General features: G+C 34.6%; 1 protein-coding gene and 1 non-coding gene across 3 annotated transcripts in view; one reads left to right on the top strand and one right to left on the bottom strand.

Moving 5' to 3' along the window:
- Window positions 1-24,524, top strand: part of Lim3 (Lim3 homeobox protein) — a 213,845-nt gene extending 189,321 nt beyond the window's left edge. For both annotated transcript variants that reach the window (XM_072520972.1, XM_072520975.1), the window contains 5 exons: window positions 7,369-7,571; window positions 9,225-9,408; window positions 13,327-13,478; window positions 13,990-14,187; window positions 22,067-24,524. In XM_072520972.1, the coding sequence (XP_072377073.1) occupies window positions 7,369-7,571; window positions 9,225-9,408; window positions 13,327-13,478; window positions 13,990-14,187; window positions 22,067-22,218 (889 nt within the window). In that variant the 3' untranslated portion in view covers window positions 22,219-24,524. The remainder of the gene's footprint in view (window positions 1-7,368; window positions 7,572-9,224; window positions 9,409-13,326; window positions 13,479-13,989; window positions 14,188-22,066) is intronic.
- Window positions 2,447-2,519, bottom strand: TRNAA-AGC (transfer RNA alanine (anticodon AGC)). The gene has a single exon. It is a non-coding gene; the product is annotated as a tRNA-Ala (tRNA).
- Window positions 24,525-25,345: the final 821 nt, after the last annotated feature.

Below are 25,345 nucleotides of genomic sequence, written 5' to 3'. Positions count from 1 at the left end.
ATTCCTATGACAACGTTTTAGATCGTCAGTCCAACGTGTTGGTGGACGACCTCTGCTTCGGTAGGCATCATCTCTTGGTCTCCATTCCAGTATCCGCTTTGTCCATCTATTATCTGTCATTCGAGCCACGTGACCTGCCCAGTTCCATTTCAGTGTTGCTACTCTCTCTACTGCATCAGCCACTCCTGTTCTTTGTCGTAGCTGGCGATATACATAATCCATATCATCAGACAATGTGTCATATGTCTTCCCTAGTATTATAATAATTAGGGTTCCCTAATGGAACCCCTTAGTTCCATCAAGGTAATTTCTTTTCAACATACTTGCTACATTGCTTTTTAAATTACTCATGAGTCGCATGTTTTCTTTCCAATTCTTTCCAGTTCTGGTGCTAATTAAAAAACGAAGAAGACTTGAACGAAAAGACACAACAAAATATAGGCAAATGAGCAAATACATATCAAAAGGGATAAAGAAAATTGTACGAAAATAAAATACAGAACCGATTTAAAAAAAAAAGCGAATGAAATAAAAGCTTAGAAGCATTGAAAGGAAATCTGGCAGGACGAACAAAAGATATTCATAAACTTCGTCATCCGAAAGATATAGTGACAGATAAAGAAAAAATAACCCATATAGTGAAAGATTTCTACGAATTGCCATGCAAAAAATATACCACTAACAATACCGGAACAAATATTGCAGTAGTTTGAAATCAGGGTTCAAAAGATATACCAAAAATTACATTACTAGTTGAAATGTCCTTAAGGAAAGTGAAACAATCAGAGACATAGGAGAAGATGGCTTTGTGGTTAAAAGTGTTGGAGTAGAAAAAATGCAAGCTCTTTAAGTCCTATTCAATCGATTTAAAAGTTAATAAACTGAAAAACTCCTAACATCATGAAACAATACCATCACTGTAATTATGGATAAAGAGGGCGACCCCAAAGAAGATTTTAAACTACTTTCAATCTTCTCTTCCAGGATTAGAAATTATTTATAAAGATACGAGCATTATTTTGCATCAAACGAAAGTTTTCTCCAACAACAGGCGCAAATGGCACTACATGATCTTACAAACATTACTGAATATACCGTTGAGCATTCACATTGCCCCCTTAAATTGTAACAAATTCTGTATGAGCCTCTAGGGAAATGCCTGCCACACCATTATACCACCTCCACCAAATTGAACTATCAGAGTAAAACAACATTGCTGATAACGTTCAACAGCTTTTCTCCATATCCTAGGTCGCCGATTTGGTGAGTATCTTTATTAATCCGTAAAAAGCACAGCACTCAATCGTCAACATCCCAAATAAGATGTTCGCGAGCAAAGTGTAAACGGTGCCTTTGATGATCTGCTATTAATAGAGGTCCCATGACAAGTATTCTGGACCTTAATCCATATTTATTTAAACGTCTTCGAACGGTATGAACGGATACTGTACTTCTATGGACATCATTTTATCGTTGAACAAGTACTGGTGCTGATAATTGTTGTTCTTCGTCTACCTTGACCTGGCCTCCTGGTGTATTGTCCTGTTTCCCGAAATCTTCGTATTTCATCTAACACTGTACTTCGAGATATTCCTAAAGCATTTGCGGTGTAACGAATGCTCTACCTTCATCTCGTAAAGCAACTGCTAGTACTACTTCTTCTGGTGTCATAATTTTTTTAATGCAAGTTTTAAACAGGAGATAATACAAAAACCTACAGCCGAACTTATAATCAGGTACAGTACCACAATAAACTGAAATTAATACTATTTTACACTCATAACAAAACATATGTGTAAAAGTGTTGTTCGCGCAAAACATCTAAACAGGTTCAAACAAGAAAAAAACGTTATCGATAATAAGGCATAAAATTCAATTCAAACAAATTAAACAAGTTTTGATCTAAACACCAACCAAAAAAAATCCGAGTGTCCGGTTAATTTTGCACCCGTATATAAAGCATAAAAACGATTCTAAGCAAAGAAAAAATGAAGCAACAGGAAAAAGTAATGAGGAAATATGAAACCTTGAAATACAAGATACAAAGTGGAAAGGCGGAGAAACAAGTTGATTGAGAGATGGAATTATTTCAAAAATAACTGCGTAAAATTCATACACAACATTATTAATAAAGATAAAAACAAACTTATAGTATTATAAAAATATGTAATAGGAAATAATCAAACACTCAATAATCAACCAATAATATTCAAATAACCAGAAAGATTATAGTTTGTTTCTCTGTAATTATGTAAAGTACCAAATAAAAAAACAAAATTTTGTTACAACTTATATTTGATAAATTCTATAAATTATTCAATAAAAAGGAATGATTTGGAGGTGCTTAATAATCCCCTCTGTATCCAAGTTGATAATAATTTCTTCTCGTTGATAATAATTGATAAATGATTTTATCAATTCTGCAAAGTAATAAACAAAAGGGATTTGGAGGCGCCGGGCATCGATCCCGGTACCTCTCGCATGCTAAGCGAGCGCTCTACCATCTGAGCTACGCCCCCTGATACGCGGTGCTTATTGATAACAGGAAAAATGATCCAATTTAGGTTTTAATTTATCAATTCTGTAAATTAATAAAAAAAATATTTGGAGATGCTGGGTATCGATCCTGGTACCTCTCGTATGCTAAGCGAGCGCTCTATCATCTGGGCTACGCTCCTTGATACGAAATACACATAGATAACAGACACCTGACCTAGTTTATTTTTTATTGTAATAATTCTACAATGTAATAAATAAAATCGTTGATTAAAGAACTCAAATTGGGTTATTCAATTAACGATAAAATAGAGTTGGCACTTGGCAGCACTAGGAATCGATCCTGGTACCAAAGAATATAGACACGTAAGCGTCTATATTACCTCTGGGGTACCAATCGATCACTTTACCAAAGAATATAGACGCTCTATATTCTTTGACTTTACTATCTGAGCTACGCCTCCTGATTTCTTGACAACAACTACTCATCCAAAATTGGAAAAAATATATAGTTACTTAATTTCTTGATTAAGTCTGTAGGAGCAAAAAAGTCGATTAAAAGCCACCGAACTAGGTTACTGGTTTATGTTTTTTAATTAATTATGTAAACTAATCAACTACAGTCAATTTTATTATCGATGACCTTTTGTTCACATCCAAAAATCGACCCGAGGCAAATTTAATATGAATTTTATTCGCTGATGTTTAGATGTTTTTACTTTTCAAGGTGATCTGAAAATTCTTCCATCGCATATCCGATTTTCCACTAGAAAATGGCTGCGATAAATGCTAATTATTTGTTTCAAATTTTATTAAGTAATTATGCATGAAGTTTAATTGTCCACAATGAGAAATATCAAATAATATCTTATCTATAAACTAAGAATAATATTGTTCTAAGAGAAACCTCCCTGTTACACTTGGTTTCAGTGTAATTTGAGAAGTAATTGAAATAACCACAAGGAAGCCTCTCAAATCTTAATGAAGTGGTGCATTTATAAACGGTTCGTCTTCACTACTCCTTAGTTAGTTTGTGGTAGTTAGAAACCATAAAATGCCAAGATAATTTGAAATGAACTTTGTCTAAATACCCTTTTCCCAAAGTGAGTTAGTTTATGCAACATGTTTCACAGGAAGGTACCTATGTGTTTATTCAGTATGTAATAAGGGTATATCAGAAACTATTTTAATTTATCTTACTTATTATTGATGAAGCTATCCTTAAGAATTGCATTGTAACGATTTTTAAATTTATCTCAATTTCACTCAATCTCGCGGTGTGATTATGAGCTTAATTTCACGATAAGACGTCGTAGATTCACATTAGATGTTCGTGGATGGACGTCGATATTAAACTATATATTAAAAGCTGCAAACGCAAGTAGAGGATGGGAGATTTGAGATCATGTACTGAAAAAACAGTTTATGAGGCACCAGGTAAGAAAAAGAATCTGGAAAGAATTACGACAATTGAAACAAAATGGGAAAAATTAATTAAGTAATTGAAAAGAAATAGGCGTATCACAAGTGCTTTCAAAATAAGACACAAAAAACAGAGATATATAGAACAGCTCAAAATGAAACAAAAAGAGTTCCACCATGGAAAAAATTCGTTACAAGAGTACTTAGGTACAATATACCTAGAAGTTTGTAGAAGGCATTACAATACTAGGTAGACAGGCACAGGAGGATGTTGAGGAATAACTAAAGATCAGTTCTATTAATGAGGAACTAAAAGAATATAAAACAGAATGGAAGCGACGCCGACATATAAACGAAAGGAAGAAAATTTGAAAAAGTCCTTCCTGTTTTCAGAAATCATTTACAAAAATTCCATAGGACTATTCGCTATCGCCATCCAACGACTTTATTGACAAATAATTTCGAACGTTTTGCTTTTGTCCTGTAGAGGGCACCAAAATTAAGATATTTGTAAAATATATATTAATAAAATATTCTTCTATGGATCTTAAAATAATATTATGAATTATGTTTATTTATATTATAATATAACCAAAAGTCAACGAATACACAGCTTCAATATAGGAAAAATTACAGTTAAAACGATAGAAATAAATCAAAAAATATAATCAAAGATCTATTTTACTTATGTCCACATAATAAAAGTAAATATGGAAACCTACACATATAAAAATTAATACAAATATATAGCATACATTTTTTCTAATAATTATTTAAGAATTTAGATTTAAAGGTCATTAATATATAATATATTATACATTTAAAAGCAACAGTTTATTATTCATTGAAGCTTAGTGGCTGAGTATAGGCAACCAATAATACGCATCTGTATAGAATTCAAAAAGTTTTAATTATTTTATAAAAAAATTAACGATACAATGAGCAGTTTTTAATACAAAATTTTAATCAATTAGCTGATAAACTATTTTATATATTGTGATTCAAATGAGTTATTATTTAATAATATAGGCTTTTCTAATTACGTTTTTTAGCCACCTTACTTAACTTACTACTTAATTAAGTTTTACCCACCAGTTATTCTTTAGTCTTTTCTTCTCCTTTCTGGAACTTAATACTAAGCAATTGTTTATATTGAATGATTATTATTGTGCTCCCTCCCTCAGCTTAACCTTTATCCTTTCTTGTCACCCCACTCATCCACCTTCTTCTTCTTCTTCTTTTTCTTTAGCCACTTTCTGTCTACTGCTGAACATAGGCCTCTTTCATATTTCTCCGTGCCCTCCTGTCCATTGCTATTTAAAACATTTATCTCTTACATAGTTTTTGATGTCATCAAGCGTTTTGTCTCTTTGGCCTTCATTGCGCCACTTTAGTTGTCCATCTGTTTGACGTTTTGGAGCTATTTGTTCTATCCATTGCCATTTCAGTTTAGCAATACGTTCTAATACATCTGCAATTTTGGTTCTTTGGCGGATTTGTTTTCCTGTCTTAAGACTAATACCCAAGCGTTGTCGGTTCTATTGCTCTCTGTATAACTCTTAACTGATTTGTAGGCTTGTTATAGACATCGTTTCTAAGCCATAAGTTGCTATTGATAATATAGAGGCATCGTAAACTTTCCTCTTCATATTTATAGGGATATAATTAAGTATATACCTACTTCATTTTCCCGAATGCTGCCCAACCTAGTGTCATTTTTCGTCGTATTTCGACTGTCTTTTTTTCTTTGTCTATTTTAATAGTGTGTCCTAAATATTGATATTCTTCTACGCTTACCAATTTTGTTTTATATCTCTCAATTTAACATATCTTTCAATTCAAGAATGTTGACACCTATCAGGACGATATCATCCATCTAAGTATTGTCATTTCTGCAACATATTCACACAAGTCTTGCCTAAGAATACCCCAGGAATATAGCTTTGTATAGGTACCTATAACTTAATCTAGATCAATTATGTCTGTTTTTTCGTACTCTTTCAATGTCATTGATATCTTCCAAGGTCATAACTAGGCTTCCACGACTAGGTCAAGCGATTGTTACCTCCAAAACGAGTATAGGTGACATGTAGGTACACTCTTTTAATGTAATTAACAAACGATGTCGTAACTAGACCTCAAGTACTAGGTCAAGTGACTCTTAGCTAGAAAATGAATATACGTCCGACATTCATATCTGATTATTTTAATGTCATTGACACGTTTCACAGGCTTAACTACGATGTAAGGACTACACCAAGTGATTATTATCCCCAAAACGTATATTCGAGATGCATAGAACACTCTTTGAATGTGACTGACAAGTTTCAGGGTCATATTAAGATTTTAAGGTCAATGCTAAGTATTTGATGGCTCTAAAACAGGTGTATGAAACCCATAGGATATTTAAATATCCTGTATGTATGCTTGTAGGGCACTTTTTCAATGTCATTGATATCTTCCAATGTGATAACTAAGCTTTAAGGACTATTTGAGGTGATTGTCGACATCAAATTCATCCGAAAGAGACCTTTTATGACTGAAATAAGTTCATAGATGCCTAGCTTGCAACAAGTGACAGGATTTGGAACCAAGTACTCTTTACAAAACAGTCGAGGTTTTGGCTTAGGACAGATATCGAGAAGGGCAAAGTATAAAGATGATCTGAAGAAAGATATGCTTAGTGTAACATTGTTGAAACGGAGTCTTACGGCTGAGGGTCAATAATAGTATTGACCCTTTTGCCTCTAGCCATACTGCAGTAACTGTTTTGAATTATCTTTGAGAAGTCGATATCAAGATTTTTGAATATTCAGCACATTCACCAGATCTAAATTCAATTAAACAAGTTTGGGATAATGAAAACACAAGAAAAAAAAATAAAGTAAGCACCAGCTTACCAGCTTGAAAGAAAAACGTGATTTAATTCCGAAAAGTACCTTTGAGCTAATAAAAGCATGCCCAAATCGAAGTACTGAGTGTGCTTATATGCAAAAGGAAAAAACAAAAAAGTAAAAAAAAGTGTGCTTTTTTGATAGTATGTTTTTAAGAATGTTACTCTTATTTATCAATATCAATATTTGTAAAAGCAAAATAAACACAAACATAAATGTTATATACCCAATTTCGTACTTTGTCTCTTTTTTCTTGCGTTAAATAAATATATCAGATAAAAACAGTTACATTTTAACAATGTACAAGCCTGTGTTCACGATTTTTTTCCTTTGTCGTATTTATGGAAAGCATAGTTCGCCAATAAATAGCTATTATTATTTAATATAACTAATATTACTTTTATTCAGAATCTGACAAATTCGTAACACATTTGGATCATAATATATATGCATTATTTCCACAACCCCATGCCCAAATCCTGTAGTAAGTTTAGTAAGTAGAGTAGTTCAGATGTAACAATGCAGCTTGTGTATGTGTCGCGTGCTGTGGGTGCAGACGATTCGGCACGAAGTGTGCGAGCTGCGAGCTGGGGATCCCGCCAACGCAAGTCGTCCGAAGGGCACAGGACAACGTCTACCATCTTCAGTGCTTCGCCTGCATCATGTGTGCGAGACAACTCAACACCGGGGACGAATTTTACCTCATGGAGGATAGGAAATTAGTGTGTAAGCCAGATTACGAAGCGGCTAAGAACAAAGGTGAGTTTTTATAATAGGTATTCTTCAAATTCACATTTAAGATATGTAAACGACAGATTTGTGACAATAAACAAATAATTCATATATGCTAGTAAATGCTTAGTATTTTTTATATTTATTTATATTTGGTCAATAAGTGCTTGTGCCTTGTCGTATGACTAATTCGTAGTCCTTTTATCACTACCTGTATCTCTTCTTTTTCTGAGAGCTGGAGCTGAACATTGGCAGAAAGTTTGATTTATTTAATATTTGTGCTAATTAATTCCATAGTTTCATAATCTAATACATGTCTGTGACAACACTGAATTAGAATGGTAGAATGGAAGGCACCCAGCATAAGCCTTAAAGATATGCTTTGGATAACGTCTGATTTTAAGAATATTATTACTAGCAGTTATGTAGTATATTCCCTCCACTTCTATTACGTTATTCGCTCTAACTTCTCCCACCCATTCGTATAGTTCCGCCCGCTCATTCCTAAACCTTTTAAAATCGAACACACAGTGTTCGACCGTATCTTTACCCCGCAGTTAACGCAGTTGCCGTCTTCTTGCTTCCCTATCCTTACAAGCTAGACTCTAAAAGAGCCATTCCCCATAAGAAACTGTGCGAAGAAGTAATAACTCTCCCTATGGCCGTGTCCTACCCAATGTCTCATGTCCGGTATGGGTATTCTTGTCCATTCAGCCCTATGTTCGTTCACTCTTCTTGCCATTTCGCGTTGGTCACACCTCTCATCTCTGCTTTGTTGCGTTTTAACTCATACTGTACGTGATTTATGGCAACTGTCGAAGTCGTCTTACATGCGCAGACGATCCTCAGCAGAGCCTTTCTCTGAGCTTTCATCAGAATACTTCTGTATTTTTGTTTATGCATTACTTCCTACCATATTGGTGCAGCGTATAGTATGGTGGAGTGGACCATTTCCATGAGAATTCTCCTTCTACCTGTCCCCGGACCTCATATGTTTGACATGATCTTTGTTAGCGCTGCTGTTCTTTAATCGGATTTTTTCGCAGTATATATTAGTATGATTATTTCTCCTGCCAAAGTGAGAGATATATGTTCCCTTGCTCTTAGCCCCTTAATATTATGGCCTTCGCCTTCTGTGTAGCTAACGTCAGTTCTCTCTCCTATAGCCACACCCTAACTAGTTCAAAGGCTGTGTTTGCGCTATCCATTATGGGCCTATTCTCGAAGTGCTTCACTAGTAGATGGTCTGCGTAAGCAATATCATGTACTCCCTCTCATAGGTTTAACTGCAATATGTCATTATAGAGTAAATCCTAGAGCAGCAGACCTAGAACCGAGCCCTGTGGCACTCCCGCAGATGTCTTTATTGTGTCATCTTTAGTTATATAAATGATCCTGTCTGTAAAATAATCTCTCACCAAGCTATGGAAGTATGGGGATATTTCCATGTCTTCTATAGGACTGATGATTTTCCCCCAAGCTTGCGTTGTTGAATGCATTTTTGATGTCCAAGAAGAGTGCCACCATACACCTACCCATGTATGCTTCTTTTTCTCTTACTAACAATTCAGATTTTAATTACTGTACTAAAGTACAGTATCTACTGATGTAAACAACTGTACCCTAACCGTTTTTTCCATCTACCATTTATTGATAAAGCTTCTGTTTTTGTTTGAATAGCTGCGGAATGTTTGGACGGAGACCAACCGAATAAACGGCCGAGAACGACAATAACTGCAAAACAATTGGAAACGTTGAAGACGGCGTATAACAATAGTCCAAAACCTGCCAGACACGTTAGGGAACAACTTAGTCAAGATACAGGGTTAGACATGAGGGTAGTCCAAGTGTGGTTTCAAAACAGGTAAATGAATTAATTTGTATTAGTATTTACTTGAACGTCAAGATTTTGTAATATTTTACTTTTTTCTAACAGTAAATTTTTATATATTTATGGTATATTTCATCAGCTTGTGACTGTATACAACGTGGGGATGTTTACTGACGGGGAAACAGACATTATAAGTAGATAATTACTATTTAAATGGAAATAAGCCACAATTAAAGGTAAGTTTATTGACGTTTCAATTTCCACTTCGGAAATCGTTCTTTCGGATTAGTTTTCTTCGGTGAATAATGCTTTTGAACTGAGTTTTCTTTTGTCTTGAACACACACTTTGAAGCTGCCTTCGCTTGGTATCTCTGGCCAATCTTGCACATTTGAAAGATATTTCTGTGAAAGGGTCGATTTTTATGCCGTAATCCGTAAAATATTTTTCTTGTACAATTTTTGTTGTAGTATTCCACATTGGCTTTACAGACGACTCTTTATAGTCTTCTCCATTGCCTTTTTTCATGTTAAAGGCATACTCCTCGAGAATTTTTGCTAGTTCCATTATGGTAGTACATGTTTCAAGCGTAAAATTTCTCACCCGTAGGAACTCTTAAAATTGGGTCCAAATAGAGCTCCTGGACCTCTGCGTGTTCAATAGGACATTTTCCAAAACCAATTTTTTGATTTCTTTACCTGATTGACTTGATTTTTCTTCTGAATTCATTATATCTGTCCAAAATAGATTACGCCTCGATGACGCTTGTCAAACTGACAACAATAGAATTACCAGACACCTTCGTGACGGATCTGTCATAATTTTTTGGCTGAAAAATCATGGTCAGGAAGGAGTTTGGTCAGTAGGAAACGTGGCATTTCTATGACGGTTTATCAGTTAAAATAGTCTAGTGAAATAGTCAATGTAATAACAATAACTTTGTTGTCCTCGTACCTATAACTTTTTATATAGATTCTACAAACTAATTAATGTCTCCATATTCTTAAGGACTAGCTGGAAATTTGTTAATACGCAATATAAATATCTACAATAAATAATAAAAACTCTTAATGTTGGGGCTTATATATTTTTCTAAGGTCTCGCACCAAAAGGACATCATCTATTCATAACATCAAATTTTTTACCAACAGTATGTATATTTAATATTACCAACATAAAAAAATAAATATTTTAGTACATAATTAAATCTGTTTTGTATTATTGCCATTGCCTTTTATTATTGTATTATTATTAACATGTTTTTGTTTTATGCTTAAAAAACTTCAGCAACAAATATGTTTTAGTCAGTTAATACCTTACACTAAGGAAATAGCTAGTTTAAGATTAATACACCCTAATAGGAGGGGTTGTTCTAGATAATATCTTAGAAAAAATATGAAACACAAAGATAAAAACTCTTTGTTATTACTTATTAAAACGATTTACAACGACAATAAATGCAAAGTAGGCAAAAGAGGAAAAAGTTTTAAATGTTTGCGAAATAGATCACAAAGAGCAAAACTAAATACCTAGCAACAATAGACGAAATTACTAGAAGATTACAGATAATAATAAAAGGAAAAGATGAATATAAGTAGGTACATGCAGTTTAAGTAGGTACAAGTGTTGAACAAAATGTTGAAAAAACGAAAGAACAAGGCTGAAATATTATGACAGAGGGTGCTGAAAACAAGATAATAAACAAAGGAATCAGCAGTTAGTTAGTTGATACAGGAACAAAAAAACAAAAAAGATCGTGTCATGTATCTAAAATGAATAAAAAAGTAAACCATAAAATAAGACACCGGAAAATGCTAGAAAAATATATTAAATTTAACAGAAAAGATAATGGATAAAGAAACTAACACAGTCTAATCGTCTACATAGATAAAGGCAAAAAAGCTAGATCTGAAAGTTTTGAAAATACTAGACACAAAGATCGGGCATTTCGCATTTTAAGGCACTCTAACCTAGCCAAGCTTTTATATGACATTTAACATACTCTTAAATGGTGTCAGAGTTGCCAAGTCTCCAGTTTTTTCATACTCTCACATAATATTAAAGAAATGCATATAAAAATTAATAGGAAATGCATTGAAATTATATAAAAATTCATAGATTTTAGTTAAATTAAAGATAATCAAATGCATATACAATAAAATTGATTACAATGATATAAAAAATTAATAGTATTAATTAAATTACCGTATATAATATTTGTTTTATACTTATTTAAAACTTGTAGCTTCTCATAACACAAATTATAATTTCGTAAAAGTAACTTATATTTTAAACTTTCGTATACATTTTACAAAAAAAAATATGGCAAGTTTTATACTTATTTAAAATTTGTAGCTTCTCATAACACAAATTATTATTTCGTAAAAGTAACTTTATATTTGTAACATTCATATACATATTTTACTAAAATAAATACGGCAACACTGTGACGCGGTGCCTTGAGGAAATATATTTGGTTAGGTTAGAGTGCCTTAAAATGCGAAATGCCCCAAAGATCTATTAAACATATGTATTTCAGGCAACGAACGCAGAATGAAAGTTAATGTTTCAACATCAGACTGCTATTGGATTGATTTAATTTTTACTATTATTAGTTAGTGCCCAACGTTGTCATATGTCTGTACCGCTAGACTTATCGCTCATTTTAGATTTTCTATTGCCAGATATTAGCTCATATTGTAGCATACTTTATACACTATACACATATACCAGGTGGTAAATCGACAAATGGGCCATACGAAAATTGATGCGAAATTCTAAACTGTTGAATCTACGACTAAGGCTACGGCTCCACGAGCGACAGATTGTCGCTAGCAGTTGCAGTAAAATGTAGCTTGATAAATGAAAACAACAGCAGTGATACTGAGTGGCTTCACGCGCTGTAGATTGTCGCTTCGTTTCGAGACCAAGACGCGTCGTCAAGGTCGTGTCGCGTTCGAATAGATCCGGACCTATTTTTTAGCAGTAATTTGTAGCGCGTTTGTGGCTCCACTAGCAGTAATTTGTCGCTTGTAGCGGTAATTGCCATTTAATCGGATATTTTTGTTCTTGTTTGTTTATTTCTATGTGTTTGTTAAGTTGTTTCTTTGTTTTTATAAATTACTTTAAAGTTTTTTCATACAATTTTGTGTCTCAAATCATAACTAAAAATTATAAGTTCTAAGAAAGAAATAAATCCAATATTTTCTTTATCGATATTCTAGATAACAAAAATCAATGGAAGTTTTTTTTTCAATCCCAATTAACCGTATCAAGCTGTACTTAATAATAGATGCCATTATTAAACAAGAAAAAGTTGAATAGAGGGAATAAACAGTTTTTATTGATTTCCCGAAAATCTATTTTTTTGATTTCCTTCTTCTAACTGGTGATTCATTTCTATATAAGTGGTTGTCTAATCATGTCATATAAATAAAATTTTAATAATTATTGTTTATAGTAAAATTTTATTATCCTTCAGTACTAATGTTTCGTTTTCGATAGCTTGGCGTGATTCATAAATAAAAGAATGCAACAAAACAGTTTACAATTTTACACATTTAAAACACAATTTTACATATGACATTTATTAGGGATATTGGTATATATGAGTCTGATTTTCTTCTAGGTTTGTCTAGTTTTGCCAGATCTTTATTTAGCGTAAGATATTCAAATAGAAAGTTTTGCATTGTGTTTAAATCGTAGAACAATTGTAACATTTGTTTTTAATACAGATTTCAGTCCTCTACAACTAGTTTCTCATGGCTTTTAATGTAAAATAATAAGGAAAGCAGGAATTGAATAATTTAGAATTTTCCATTAAGTTTCCTGTGGCCCGCTTGACGATTCAACACCAGGTATATCACCAATTGCAATTTTTATATGAGAAATTGTTCTGAAGGTTTTATTCATTATCGTTTTCACTATATACTTAACTAATACATCTATTTTAGGAGGGCGAAAGAAAAAAGGCTAAAAAAGGACGCTGGAAGAACGAGATGGAGTCAATACTTTAGATCTATGAAAGGAGGATCATCACCTAGACACGATAAATTATTAGACAAAGATGAAATGAAAGTTGACTTGGATAGTTTTAGTCATCATGGTAAGTATTAAGTATTTCAATTTTGTTTTTTATCTCCTTTTTTGAATAGTAGAATTAGTTCGCTCGTTCTCCATTCTTCCGATATTTTATTGTGTTTTATAATTTTATTAATTAATGTTGTTAATTGTTCTGTCATTGCTGCTCCACAATATTGTTACAATAATAAATTAATATTAAAACAAAACAATTAAAAAAATTATATTATATTTAATACTTAAAAAGCAATATTATATTATTATATTATTTTCAAAAAATTCAAACTTTGAAAAATAGTTTTTTAATTGAGAATTATTCCAATTTTCTTCTTGACCGTGGCTTTTATTGCAACATGATGCATCCAGAAAACTAAAGCACTTTTTGGGGGTTCGCTGATCGTCTGTTCGATCGAACTGTTTACTTATCAGGACCGTCCCAGATAAAAGAATTAAGGATTAAATATAGGTTAAATAAAATTCGTACAAAAATCATTTTAAAATTGACTTTTAACAAAAATGCTTTACTTATTTTTCAGATTTAAGTGACGATAGTTATGGAACTGTAGTAAATATGGGAATGGATCAAGATGGATCATCACCACACAGTGGAATCGGAAGGCCGTCGTTTCTCCATGGAGCCACTTCTCCGCCATATTTACCTGGGCATGCGTCACCGCACGGCCATGATCACTTCTCCTCATATCCAGATCAACTCTCAGTTTATGCTAGTTTAGGTAAATATAAACATTTGATAAGTACTATATTTGACATATATGTTATCAAAAAAATTTTTTCACACTACGGAAAACAGTATTAAATTAAAAATTATGTAGCTGTTTAAAAAGCTTCTTTGTAAGAAAGATTACTCGAGAAAAGTCGCGTGCTTCTTTCAATCAAGTTTCTTTAATATAATCCATTGACAAGTTTGACGTGAGCATCTGCTCTACAACAATCTCGCGTGAAGGCGACTTGCAGCTGTAACCGGGTTTAGCAAGTAAAACCCTACGTGCGACAATGTCTGACCTTAAGATTGTTCTATTTTTTTTATCTTATTGATTGTCATAGCGAAATCTGCCCTGACAGAAATTTGACTTATCAAATCATGGCTTGAATCATATTGAACTCTGAAAATCCTAACCATTAATGATATTCCGTTACATCATCTCAAACCCGCTTCACAATTGTTACATATACAAGTTTCTCAGCAGCAAAATAATCGTTCCACCCTTGAGATAGAAATGATGTGATGGAATTCCAAATGAATTTAAACTCTTTAAAAATTCTTTATCCTTTTGGTTTGCGATTGGCGAAAATGTTTGTGATCGCAAAAACAAGACGACCTCGAAAGGTATGCCGAACAACGAAAAAAAAGTAAAGAAAATCCTAAGGGCGCGGAAAAGAAAGTATATGGATGATAAAATAAAGCGTATTGAAGAAAATTACAAGAAAAAGGAAAAAAAAATTTTTACAAATAGGTAAAACACATTAAAACTGGGTATCAGGGAAAAACGATGAATGTTAAAGGTAGCATGGAAAGCTGATAGTGGACGAAGACCAAATATGTGAAAAGTGGAAAGAATATTTCTAAGAGATGCTAAATGAAGAAGTAACTACTGAAGAAAATTATAATGTTCCTCAACCTCAAATAGTAATAAAAGAAATACCAAAGCCCACAAAAGAAGAAATTGAAGAGATAATAAAAGATATGAAAAATCAAAAAGCCCAGAGGAAAGCGTCATTGTGGCTTCTTCTTCTTCCTATGCCGTCCCCATTAACGGAGGTTGGCGACCACATTTTTAAAAGCTTCTCTGTCTTTTGCAACGTGGAATAATTTGTCTACAGTCATGTTTGTCCAGTCTCGAATATTTCGCAGCCATTACTTCCTCTTTCTACCTATTCCCTTTTTGCCATCGACTCTACCCTGCATGATGACCTGCAGAAGACTATATTTATTATTTCTCAGTATGTGTCCAAGGTATGCAGTCTTGCGTACTTTTATCGTTCTCAACAATTTTTTGTCTCTACCGATCCTTCTCAGCACTTCCTCATTGGTGACCCTGGCAGTCCATGGAATTCTCAACATTCTCCGGTATATCCAAAGTTCAAAGGCTTCAATCTTCTTAACTATTTGCGCTTTTAGTGTCCATGTTTCTACCCCGTACAATAGTTGCGACCAGACGTAACATTCAACAAACCTCAGTCTCAGCGCAGTATTTAGATTTTTGTCACAGAACAATTGCTTGAATTTTAAGAACGCTGCCCTTGCCATTTCTATTCGTACCCGGATCTCTTGGTCTGGATTTAATTCTGTGTTGATGTAAGCTCCCAGATATTTATATTTGGTCACTCTGTCTATTTGCTGTCCACCAAGGGTTAGTTGTTCATTATTTATTGGACTCCTTGATACTATCATAAATTTGGTCTTATCTGTGTTGATGTCAAGTCCCATTTGAATGCATTCACTATTTATTGCATCTAGTAAAGTTTGTAGATCTTCTATACTCTCAGCCATAATTACCGTGTCATCTGCAAATCTCATGGTGTTTATGATTTCTCCACCAATTCTTATTCCCTCTTTTCTTTCCCATAAGGCTTTTCTGAATATGACCTGTGAGTACACGTTGTGAGTCATTGTGGCGGAGAACTTAAAATATGAAGGAGAGGCTTTAAGAACCAACTTAGTGAGCTAATACTAGAAGTGTGGGATGCCGAAGAAATGCCTCAAGAATGGAACAAGTTCATTATAATTCCTATACACAAAAAGTACCACGGAGGATTTCGCAAGGGAAGATCAACGACCAATCAAATTTTTATGCTAAAACAAATCCTGATTAATTTCTACGAATACAACATTTCAGCACAAGTACTTTTCATTGATTACAAAGCCTCCTACGATACAATAGACAGAAACAAATTAATAGAAACGCTAAAAGCATTACAAATGCCAGAAAAAAATAGTAAGATTGATAAAACTGACAATAAGACAAACCATTTGTCCTGTAAAATGCAACAGTACAGTCTCCGAAGAATTCGAAGTGAAAAAAGGTGTTCGCCAAGGAGACCCGTTGTCTACCTTGCTATTTAATATAGTTCTAGAAAAAATTGTAAGGGTTAGTGAGATAAATAGGTCAGGCACTATTTTATAACAAGGGTACCAATGCTTAGCATACGATGATGATGTGGTGCTCATTGCAAGAAATGGAAAAGAACTAGCAAGTATAGCAAAAGGACAGATTCAGTAAAGCTCTAAAATGAAACTGAAAGTTAATATTAATAAATCCGAGTACATGGAAATCTCGAGCAAAAAAGGAAGAACCACCAGGGGCTCCTTTAAATTGGAGGTGGAGGATGGATCAGTTGTAGAATTCGAGTAGGTGGATGAATATATGTACTAAGGTATTCAGACATCTAAGGAAGAAACTGAAATCAACTTGAGAAATAGTTCTGAGTCTTCTGCGAATTTTTCTAGAAGGTCTCCGCTCTCGTTTCTGACTCCTAGTCTATGTGCTCTGATGTACTGTGTCTTATCTCCAGCTTGGCGTTAAAATCTCCCATAAGGATGAGCATTTCCGGTCTTGGATTTTTTTTTAAATTCAAGATAAATCTTGTTTCGCCAAATTGGGATTCAAACAAGATGATGCAGAATCTGCTATGGGAAACTTTGGATTTGGTGAGAGAAATGAGAGAGGTAACAGGCTTCTTGACTTCTTACATCAGGAAAATCTCTTTGTGATGAACTCATTCTTCAGAAAGAAACCCCAACGTAAGTGGACATGAAAGAGTCCGAACCAAAGAACAAAAAATGAGATTGATTTCATAATATCAAATCGGAAAGATATTGTTCAGGATGTAACAGTATTGAATAAATTTTCAACAGGGAGCGACCATAGACTAGTTAGAACAAAAACCACTTTTAACACTGAAGTTGAAAGAACAAAAATGATCCTCAAAAAGAAAAGTGGAAGGTGGCTCTTCCCAGAAGATATATCACTTTACGAAGAAAATATTAAGACTAGTTTGGATACACACGACTTAGAGAATATCAGCATCAATGAAATGAACAATAATATTACTCAAATATTGAAAGAAGCTGAAAAGAAATACAGTCCTCGTCCTGAAAATAATAACAAAAAATTAAGCCACAACACAAAACATCTTCTAGAGAAAAGAAGAAAACTTAGGGAAAATCAGGATGAAAACCAAAATGAACTAAGAATTTTAAATAAGAAAATTAAAAAGGAAGTTAGAAAAGATCTCATACGATACAGTACGATGGAAATAACTAGATTAATAGAAGAAAACAAAAGCTTGAAAGTACTCAGACAGAGCATGTCCATTGGAAGAAAAAACGTCCACAAATTAAGAAATGAACAGGGGCAAATCATTGAGAATAGAATTCAAATTATGAATACGATCGAGAGTTTTTATAGACAACTATACAAAGAACAGCAATGTAACCGGAGTGGATCATTACCAAAGATAATCAATCAGGGATCTGAAATTTTACCGGACGTAACACCCAATGAAGTTCGAAGGTCAGTGCAAGAAATGAAAAACAATAAGTCCCCCGGAGGCGATGAAATAGTGGCAGATGCCTTGAAGGTGGCTGGAAAAAGATTATGGCAGGTCCTTGCCAAACTATTCACTAGATGTTTGCAGGAAGCAATAACACCAACCCAGTGGTATAACGCAGAAATTATTATACTTCATAAAAAAGGGGATGCTACCGACCTCAGGAATTACAGGCCCATAAGTCTACTTTCACATATTTATAAACTATTTACAAAAATAATTACGAAACGACTAGAAAATAAATTGGAATTTTATCAGCCCATAGAACAGGCGGGTTTTAGAAAAGGCTATGGAACAAACGATCACCTACTGGTAATAAAAAATCTTATAGAAAAATGCACTGAATATAATAAACCACTAGCTTTAATATTTGTCGACTATGAAAAGGCATTCGACACCGTAAATCAACAAAAAATGTTGGAAGCCTTGACAGAATGCCGAATTGACTATCGGTATATAAATATAATTAAACATATATACCAAAACGCAACAGCTAGTGTTAGAGTGGGTGATCGTCAAACCCAGAAATTCCCGATACAACGTGGAGTACGCAAGGGGGACACCATATCGCCGAAACTGTTCACTACGCTTTTGGAATATATATGTAAAAGGGCAAAACTGACCGACAAGGGCATAAACATAAACGGAGAAAAGCTTAGCCATCTAAGGTTTTCAGATGATATTGTACTTATAGCTGATAGGATAGATGAGGCCAAAGAACTTTTAAATCAGCTCTACCTTTCCTCGCTAGAAGGGGGATTGAAAATAAATATATCTAAAACCCAGATGATGACAAATCTTGTAGTCAGCGAAGATATATGCGTAGAAACAAGATCCATAGACCAGGTAATGGCCTATAAATACCTAGGTCATGAGATTCGCATAGGAAAAGATAACCAAACCGTTGAGCTTCTCCGTCGTATAAGACTGACTTGGGCAGCCTTCGGCAAGCTGAACCATATTTTCAAATCGTCTGATATACCAATATGCCTTAAAAGAAAAACGTTTAATCAGTTAGTTTTGCCAGTGTTAACTTACGGTGCGGAAACGTTGACCATGACAAGGACAACAGTTCAAAAGATCCGTGTGTGTCAAAGGGCGATGGAGCGTGCTATGTTGGGCGTTTCACTACGAGACAAGATCCCAAATCGCCAACTACGACAAAGAACAGGAGTGGCTGATGCAGTAGAGAGAGTAGCAACACTGAAATGGAACTGGGCAGGTCACGTGGCTCGAATGACAGATAATAGATGGACAAAGCGGATACTGGAATGAAGACCAAGTGATGATGCCTACCGAAGCAGAGGTCGTCCACTAACACGTTGGACTAACGATCTAAAACGTTGTCATAGGAATTGGATGCAAGAGGCACAAGATCGAAATAGATGGAAAATTATGAGGGAGATCTATGTCCAGCAGTGGATAAGCGAAGATTGAATGATGATGAAATCTTGTTTTAAAATTTAAAAAAGTTTAAGAATAAATAAAAGCCCAGTCAGGTTTAAATCAATGAAGTACTGCTTGAAATGATCTCCACTAACTTTCATACGATGATACAATCTTGATTTAAATCTAGATCTTACGTCTCTAAAGACCTCAGGAGTTATTCTCTTGTATTGGGCGATAAATCTTTTCGTCTTGTGTATTTTCGGGTTAAGTGGCGTAAACAGTTGATTTAATATGACCAAGAGCAAAAAATCTAAGGGGTTGAAACCAGTAGATCTAGGTGACCGTTTTATTGTAATTCTCCAATCAATCCACCGTGTGACAAAACGCTCATTCAAAAACTCATGAACCTGAACATTAACTGATCCTCTAACAGGTTATCGTCGTGTTCTAATATGTCCATGATCATAGGGTAAATGTTATTTTCTAATATTTTCAGGTAAGACGATACACTCAGATTACCATCAACGAAAAGTGGTTTCGAACTATGGTCTCTTTAATTTCCGAATAGAATTTTTAAACCATTGTATTTTTTCGTTGTCATTTAGACAGTTTTCCGTATTAAGTCCTTAAACTGTTTACTAACTCAGAAAAACCTACCATAACAGCTTAACTAAAAATTAAAGAGAGTTTTTGGTTTTCGATGGAATAAAAATACCGAGAACTATACATACTGCCTAGTTTAATATGAAATTTATGACAGTTTCTCCACACCTGTCCCAACACTAGTTGTTACTCCCTCATACTCATCATCAGTAACCTATATGCGTCCACTACTGGACATAGGTCTAGCTCAGCTATTTCCATCTGTCTCTGTTAGTTCCATCAGTTCATCTAGTTGGTAGGCATCCTCTGCTCCGTATTGCTTCTTGTGTTGGTCTCCACTCGACAATACGTTTTTTCCATCAGTTGTCTGATAGTCTGGCGACGTTTCCTGCCCAATTCCATTTCAGCGACGCAATTTTTTTGATGGCGTCTGTTGTTCTTGTTCTACGACGTATTTCTTCGTTTGGGACTCGGTCTATGAGAGAGACACCCAACATCTGACGCTCTATAGCACTTTAAGTCACGCTAATCTTATTCACTACCTTTTTTGTGAGTGTTAATATTTCTGCTCCATAAGTGAGTAGAGGCATAACACATTGGTCAACGATTTTCCTTTTGAGGCATATGAGTGTCTGATTTAAATACATATTTTAATTTACCAAACGCTGCCCAGGCTAATTCTATGCAACGTGGGAGCTCACATGTCTGGTTATCTCTGCCCAGCCGAATTTCATGTCCTAAGTACTTATCCGATGCAGTCTGCACAATATTCTTTCCGTCAACAGCAATATTTCAATTCAGCATCAGATTAGTTATTATTTGCGCCTTGGTCATATTAATCTTTAGTCCGACCTCCAAGGAAGCGAGATACAATTTTTCAAACCTTATTATTGCATCATCCATACGATCAGCTATAAGGACGATGTCATCTGCAAATCTCAAATGACTGGAGCTTCTCTCCATTTATGTTGATACCATGCTCGTTCAGATGTGCCTTCTTACAAGTATGTTCTAAAAGCGTCGTGAATAGCTTAGGAGAGTCGGAGAGACGGTATCTCCTTGCTATACTCTTCTCTGTATACAGAAATAATTTGTTTCTTGTTCAGATAGTCTTACGTTGGCTTTGGCATTTTGGTAGATATATTTGATTATGTTAGTGTAACGATGGTCTGTAACGATAATACCCACAAAACCAAACAAATGATTGTCAGCAAGGAGAATATAAATGGGGCTCATCTATACATTAATGGGACGCAGATAGAGCGAGTAAAACAGTATTGCTACCTGGGAACTATTATAAACGAACAGTGGAGCAATGTACAGGAAATAAAGTGCCGCATAGGAAAGGCAAGAACGGTCTTTAACAAAATGAGCGCCATCTTCAAAAGTCACAACATATCCCTGGATACAAAAATGAGACATTTGAGATGCTATGTTTTCTCTGTGTTGTTGTACGGGGCGGAGGCATGGACGCTTACAGACACCACTATTAAAAAACTTGAAGCATTTGAGATGTGGCTTTATAGAAGAATGCTGAGAATATCATGGACAGCAAGTCAAAGGTAAGCGAGGACCCGGTAGAAGGAGAATATCATGGCTGCGGAATTTAAGAACATGGTTTAAGAAAACCTCAACGGAGCTGTTTCGAGCCGCAGCGAGCAAGGTCATGATTGCCAATATGATTTCCAACATCCGAAACGGATAGGAACCAGAAGAAGAAGAAGAAGAACGATGGTCTATTCGGCATTCTGTCAATGCTTTTAACATTGTTTAACGGCGTATGGCATCGAATTCTTTCTCGTACTCATACACAACATCATTTTCTTTATATAATGTAAATTTACTTTTATCTAAAATTAAATTGTTAAAAACGCGCTATTTTCCCTAGCGCCATCTATTGAAAATATAAAAAAATTAAATTTTTTGCCATTCACTTGGCAATTATAATAGAATGTTGCGCTTACAAACTAAAATAATTACTGAAATCAAAACATAAAAATTAAAAAAATTATTAAGTATCCAATTTGATGAATTATTTTATTTTTATAGGTCAAGGTGCTCATTCTGGTATGCCATTAGCTCACAACATTCCTGCGGGTCCCGACACGGACATCAGCAACGACAGCAGTCCTCGGGGGTACCCAGATTTTCCACCTAGTCCCGATTCTTGGTTAGGGGAACCGTCCAGCGCACACTACTGACCCCCCTTCGTCATTTCCAAATCTAACCTCAAACCAAAGAGTTGTTTATCAGTGCTACAAACGATCCTTAACAAAATTGAAATTTTTATATCAAACTTTATAAGCCCAATGATATTTGTCATTTAGAACGGTTTAACTTCTCTCTGATTTTATAACTTTACCCATTTAATTTCAAGGATTTAATTGGTTGTGGCATTTTAACTTTAGTTGTTTTTAACTAATGCTTAAAGCATTAGAAAGAGTTTACATTTTTTTTGCAAAACAAATTTTTTTCACTGAAAATTTTGATTTTACTGGTGTAAGGAAATAAGGAAAATGATTTTTTGTTTATTAGGATCAGTTTTAGTTTACATTTATAATATATAAAGTTGCTGTTTGCTTAATAATACAATTTACATTAATAATTATGTTCCATTAGCATTTGATCAATGCCATAAACATATCAAAATTATATTGGTACGTAAACGAACATGTGGCAGTAAGGATGACCAAATACAGGTTTACTTTTTGTGAAAGTGTGTGAAATATTTTACATGAAAATGCACATTACACTTTCTAAGCAGGAATCTCACGGAGCGTGGAGATGAGCTCTTCGCCGGTTCACGTCGGTGAAAAGAAATGGTAAATAGATATTAGTGAAAAGAAAAGAGAACACAGTTGGAATAACTTGCTACTGCGAAATTAATAAATATTCACTTTTTGATAAATTCACTCGATCTACTTCAAAATGTGGCCGGACAGGGTTTAGTTTAGGTTAGTCTGTTGTGCGCCACCAGTGTTGGCGATAAACATTTTAGTAAGTTGGTTAATTTATAGAATGATAAAAATTCCAACGCAAATTCGGTAAACCACTCCATAGTAAAATTACCATGACACTGATCATACCTGTCCCTACACTCCATTAAAAAATAATGAAATGAGTCATACGCATGATCTCTTAAGTTATCGTATAATTAAGCTGTCCCTATAAGTTTTACCATGAAGCGTGTCAGTCCCGATACAACCGTGGGTAGTACTGTGATGTTTTATCCAGCATCTGCGTTTCTTCAAACAGTATCCGATGTTCTCCGCTTCCCAAAGCATGTTCGGCAACGGCAGATTTGTCGATATGTCCTAAACGACAATGGCCTTTACGTTCGTTTATCCTTGTGTTTGTGTGTTTTTTTCCCAAAAAAACATGGATACCAATATTAAAATCCACAAAAACCCTTCCCGCAAAACACGAAGAATGAAAAGCTACTACAAAAGACGACACGCCCACTCACGCCGAAACCAGTAGAGGGGAGGCGAGTAAAAAATATAAATATGGCCTCCGCAGTACAACGCGGCGTCAGTTTCAGCTTACAAGCGAAGCAGTAACATCTCCAGAAGATGCCAACCCCTAGTGTTGGCGCAACATCGAGAACTAATCTCAGAAGACAACGCCCTAACATCCCAAACAAACAGTTTAACAAGTTAGACGATGGCCGTAAAAGCCTAACGCATTTTATTAGATCAAACGTATTATTTTTATTCTTATAAGCAATATATTATTCTACTGTTATAATGTAAAGTTACCGCATGGAAACATATTTTATTACACGCCGCCAATGATCCAATTCAAAATTTCCTAGAATTCATGATGAGCATGTGATTTCGGCTACATTTGACAACTTACAGCGCGTGATTTCTGATTTATAATTTTATTTAATATTGGCCAGACTATAGCCGCATCGCAGGTGTTGAAGGGATAAGTACATGCGGTGCATCAGCTTCCGACCGTCTTTTGAACCGTGTTGATAAATTGACAAATGACATAAATAGACAGTTTTGCCCTATCTCAGCGATCATAAACCATAAATATTTAGGAGAAAAAGGGTATTTCACGTTGTGTTGGTTTCCGTCTCTATATTTTGTCTGTTTCTATTATGTATTTTTTATTTCTCTGCCAATTGTAAACCGATTCATTTTGATCCCAGCTTCACACTTAAATAAGATGGATAAACTCTGGAACGATAATTTGCGATACTTGTAACCCTTCGAGGCTCAATTTGTAACATCCCAACGTTGAGCTGCTGTTGTCAACTTGTAACCGCCACCCTTAGTTTGCTGCTACAACCTGACTAACATCACTAACAACGTTGGAGCGACAAATCGTTTCCCGTTGGGACCAATTTTTAACGTCATAACCCCTAATGTATCAATTGCAAAATTGCTACATTAGACATTATACGAAACACTCCCTGGCTAGCTCACTCAGGACGTGAATATGGCCTACTCTGGAGCAACACACGCAAACAAGTAAAAAGAAGAAACAATACAGAGTTAAATTAACACATGTTTATTAAAATATTAAACAAAAAGGGCAGAAAAATACATGTTTAAATATTATATTGAATTTAAATAAAAATTATTCAACTTCTTGCTACAGTGTTACATTATAGTAAGGAAAAATGCTTGTCACCAAATCCTAGGTTTTATCCTGGTCTTTTCTGCTATGGTTGTTAGCAAGCCATGTTGTTAGTTGTGGATTTTCTTGCCCTGGAGTCAACTCTCCTATCGGAATGATAGTGCCATTCTCAGGCCGGTTGGTCTTCTGGATGTTAATATAATTTGACCCGCACCTGAGAAATGTATCCCGGAGGTTGACTCCTAATTCAGGAGACGACACAACAATTGGTTATTATACTTTTACAGAAGTCATGAAGAAAATCGACATTTTTAGAAATAAAAGCCATTATATTGACTTTTGTATCGAACGGGAAGGGGGAAATGTCAACAAAAAGGAGTCTTTGTCACTAGCATTAAACTAAACAGAGAATAAAGATGGCACCTCTCGTTCCAAAGTAATAGAAATAGAGATGAAAATAAAATTCATTCTTTAGAAATTTGAGTAAAAGATAAAAATGATGATTATTAAGAAAATAGGAAAGGTAGATACTGAAATATATATATAAAGAAGATAGATTTGGACGCCAACTGGTTTTTATACCAAATACCAGTAAAAATGAAAAGAGAATAATGAATCAATTAAGTAACGACATAATTCTGATACAATCTATATTTGAGAAAATATATAGAAAAATAAGAGATACAATGGAGGATATAGAAGAATATGAATTATGACAGAAGATATGGAAATTGGAGA

The sequence above is a fragment of the Diabrotica undecimpunctata genome, chromosome 1 (genome assembly GCF_040954645.1).
Source record: "Diabrotica undecimpunctata isolate CICGRU chromosome 1, icDiaUnde3, whole genome shotgun sequence".
NCBI classification, from domain to species: domain Eukaryota; kingdom Metazoa; phylum Arthropoda; class Insecta; order Coleoptera; family Chrysomelidae; genus Diabrotica; species Diabrotica undecimpunctata.
Note: the sequence above shows the minus strand (reverse complement) of the source record. Positions and strands in the feature narration are given on the sequence as shown.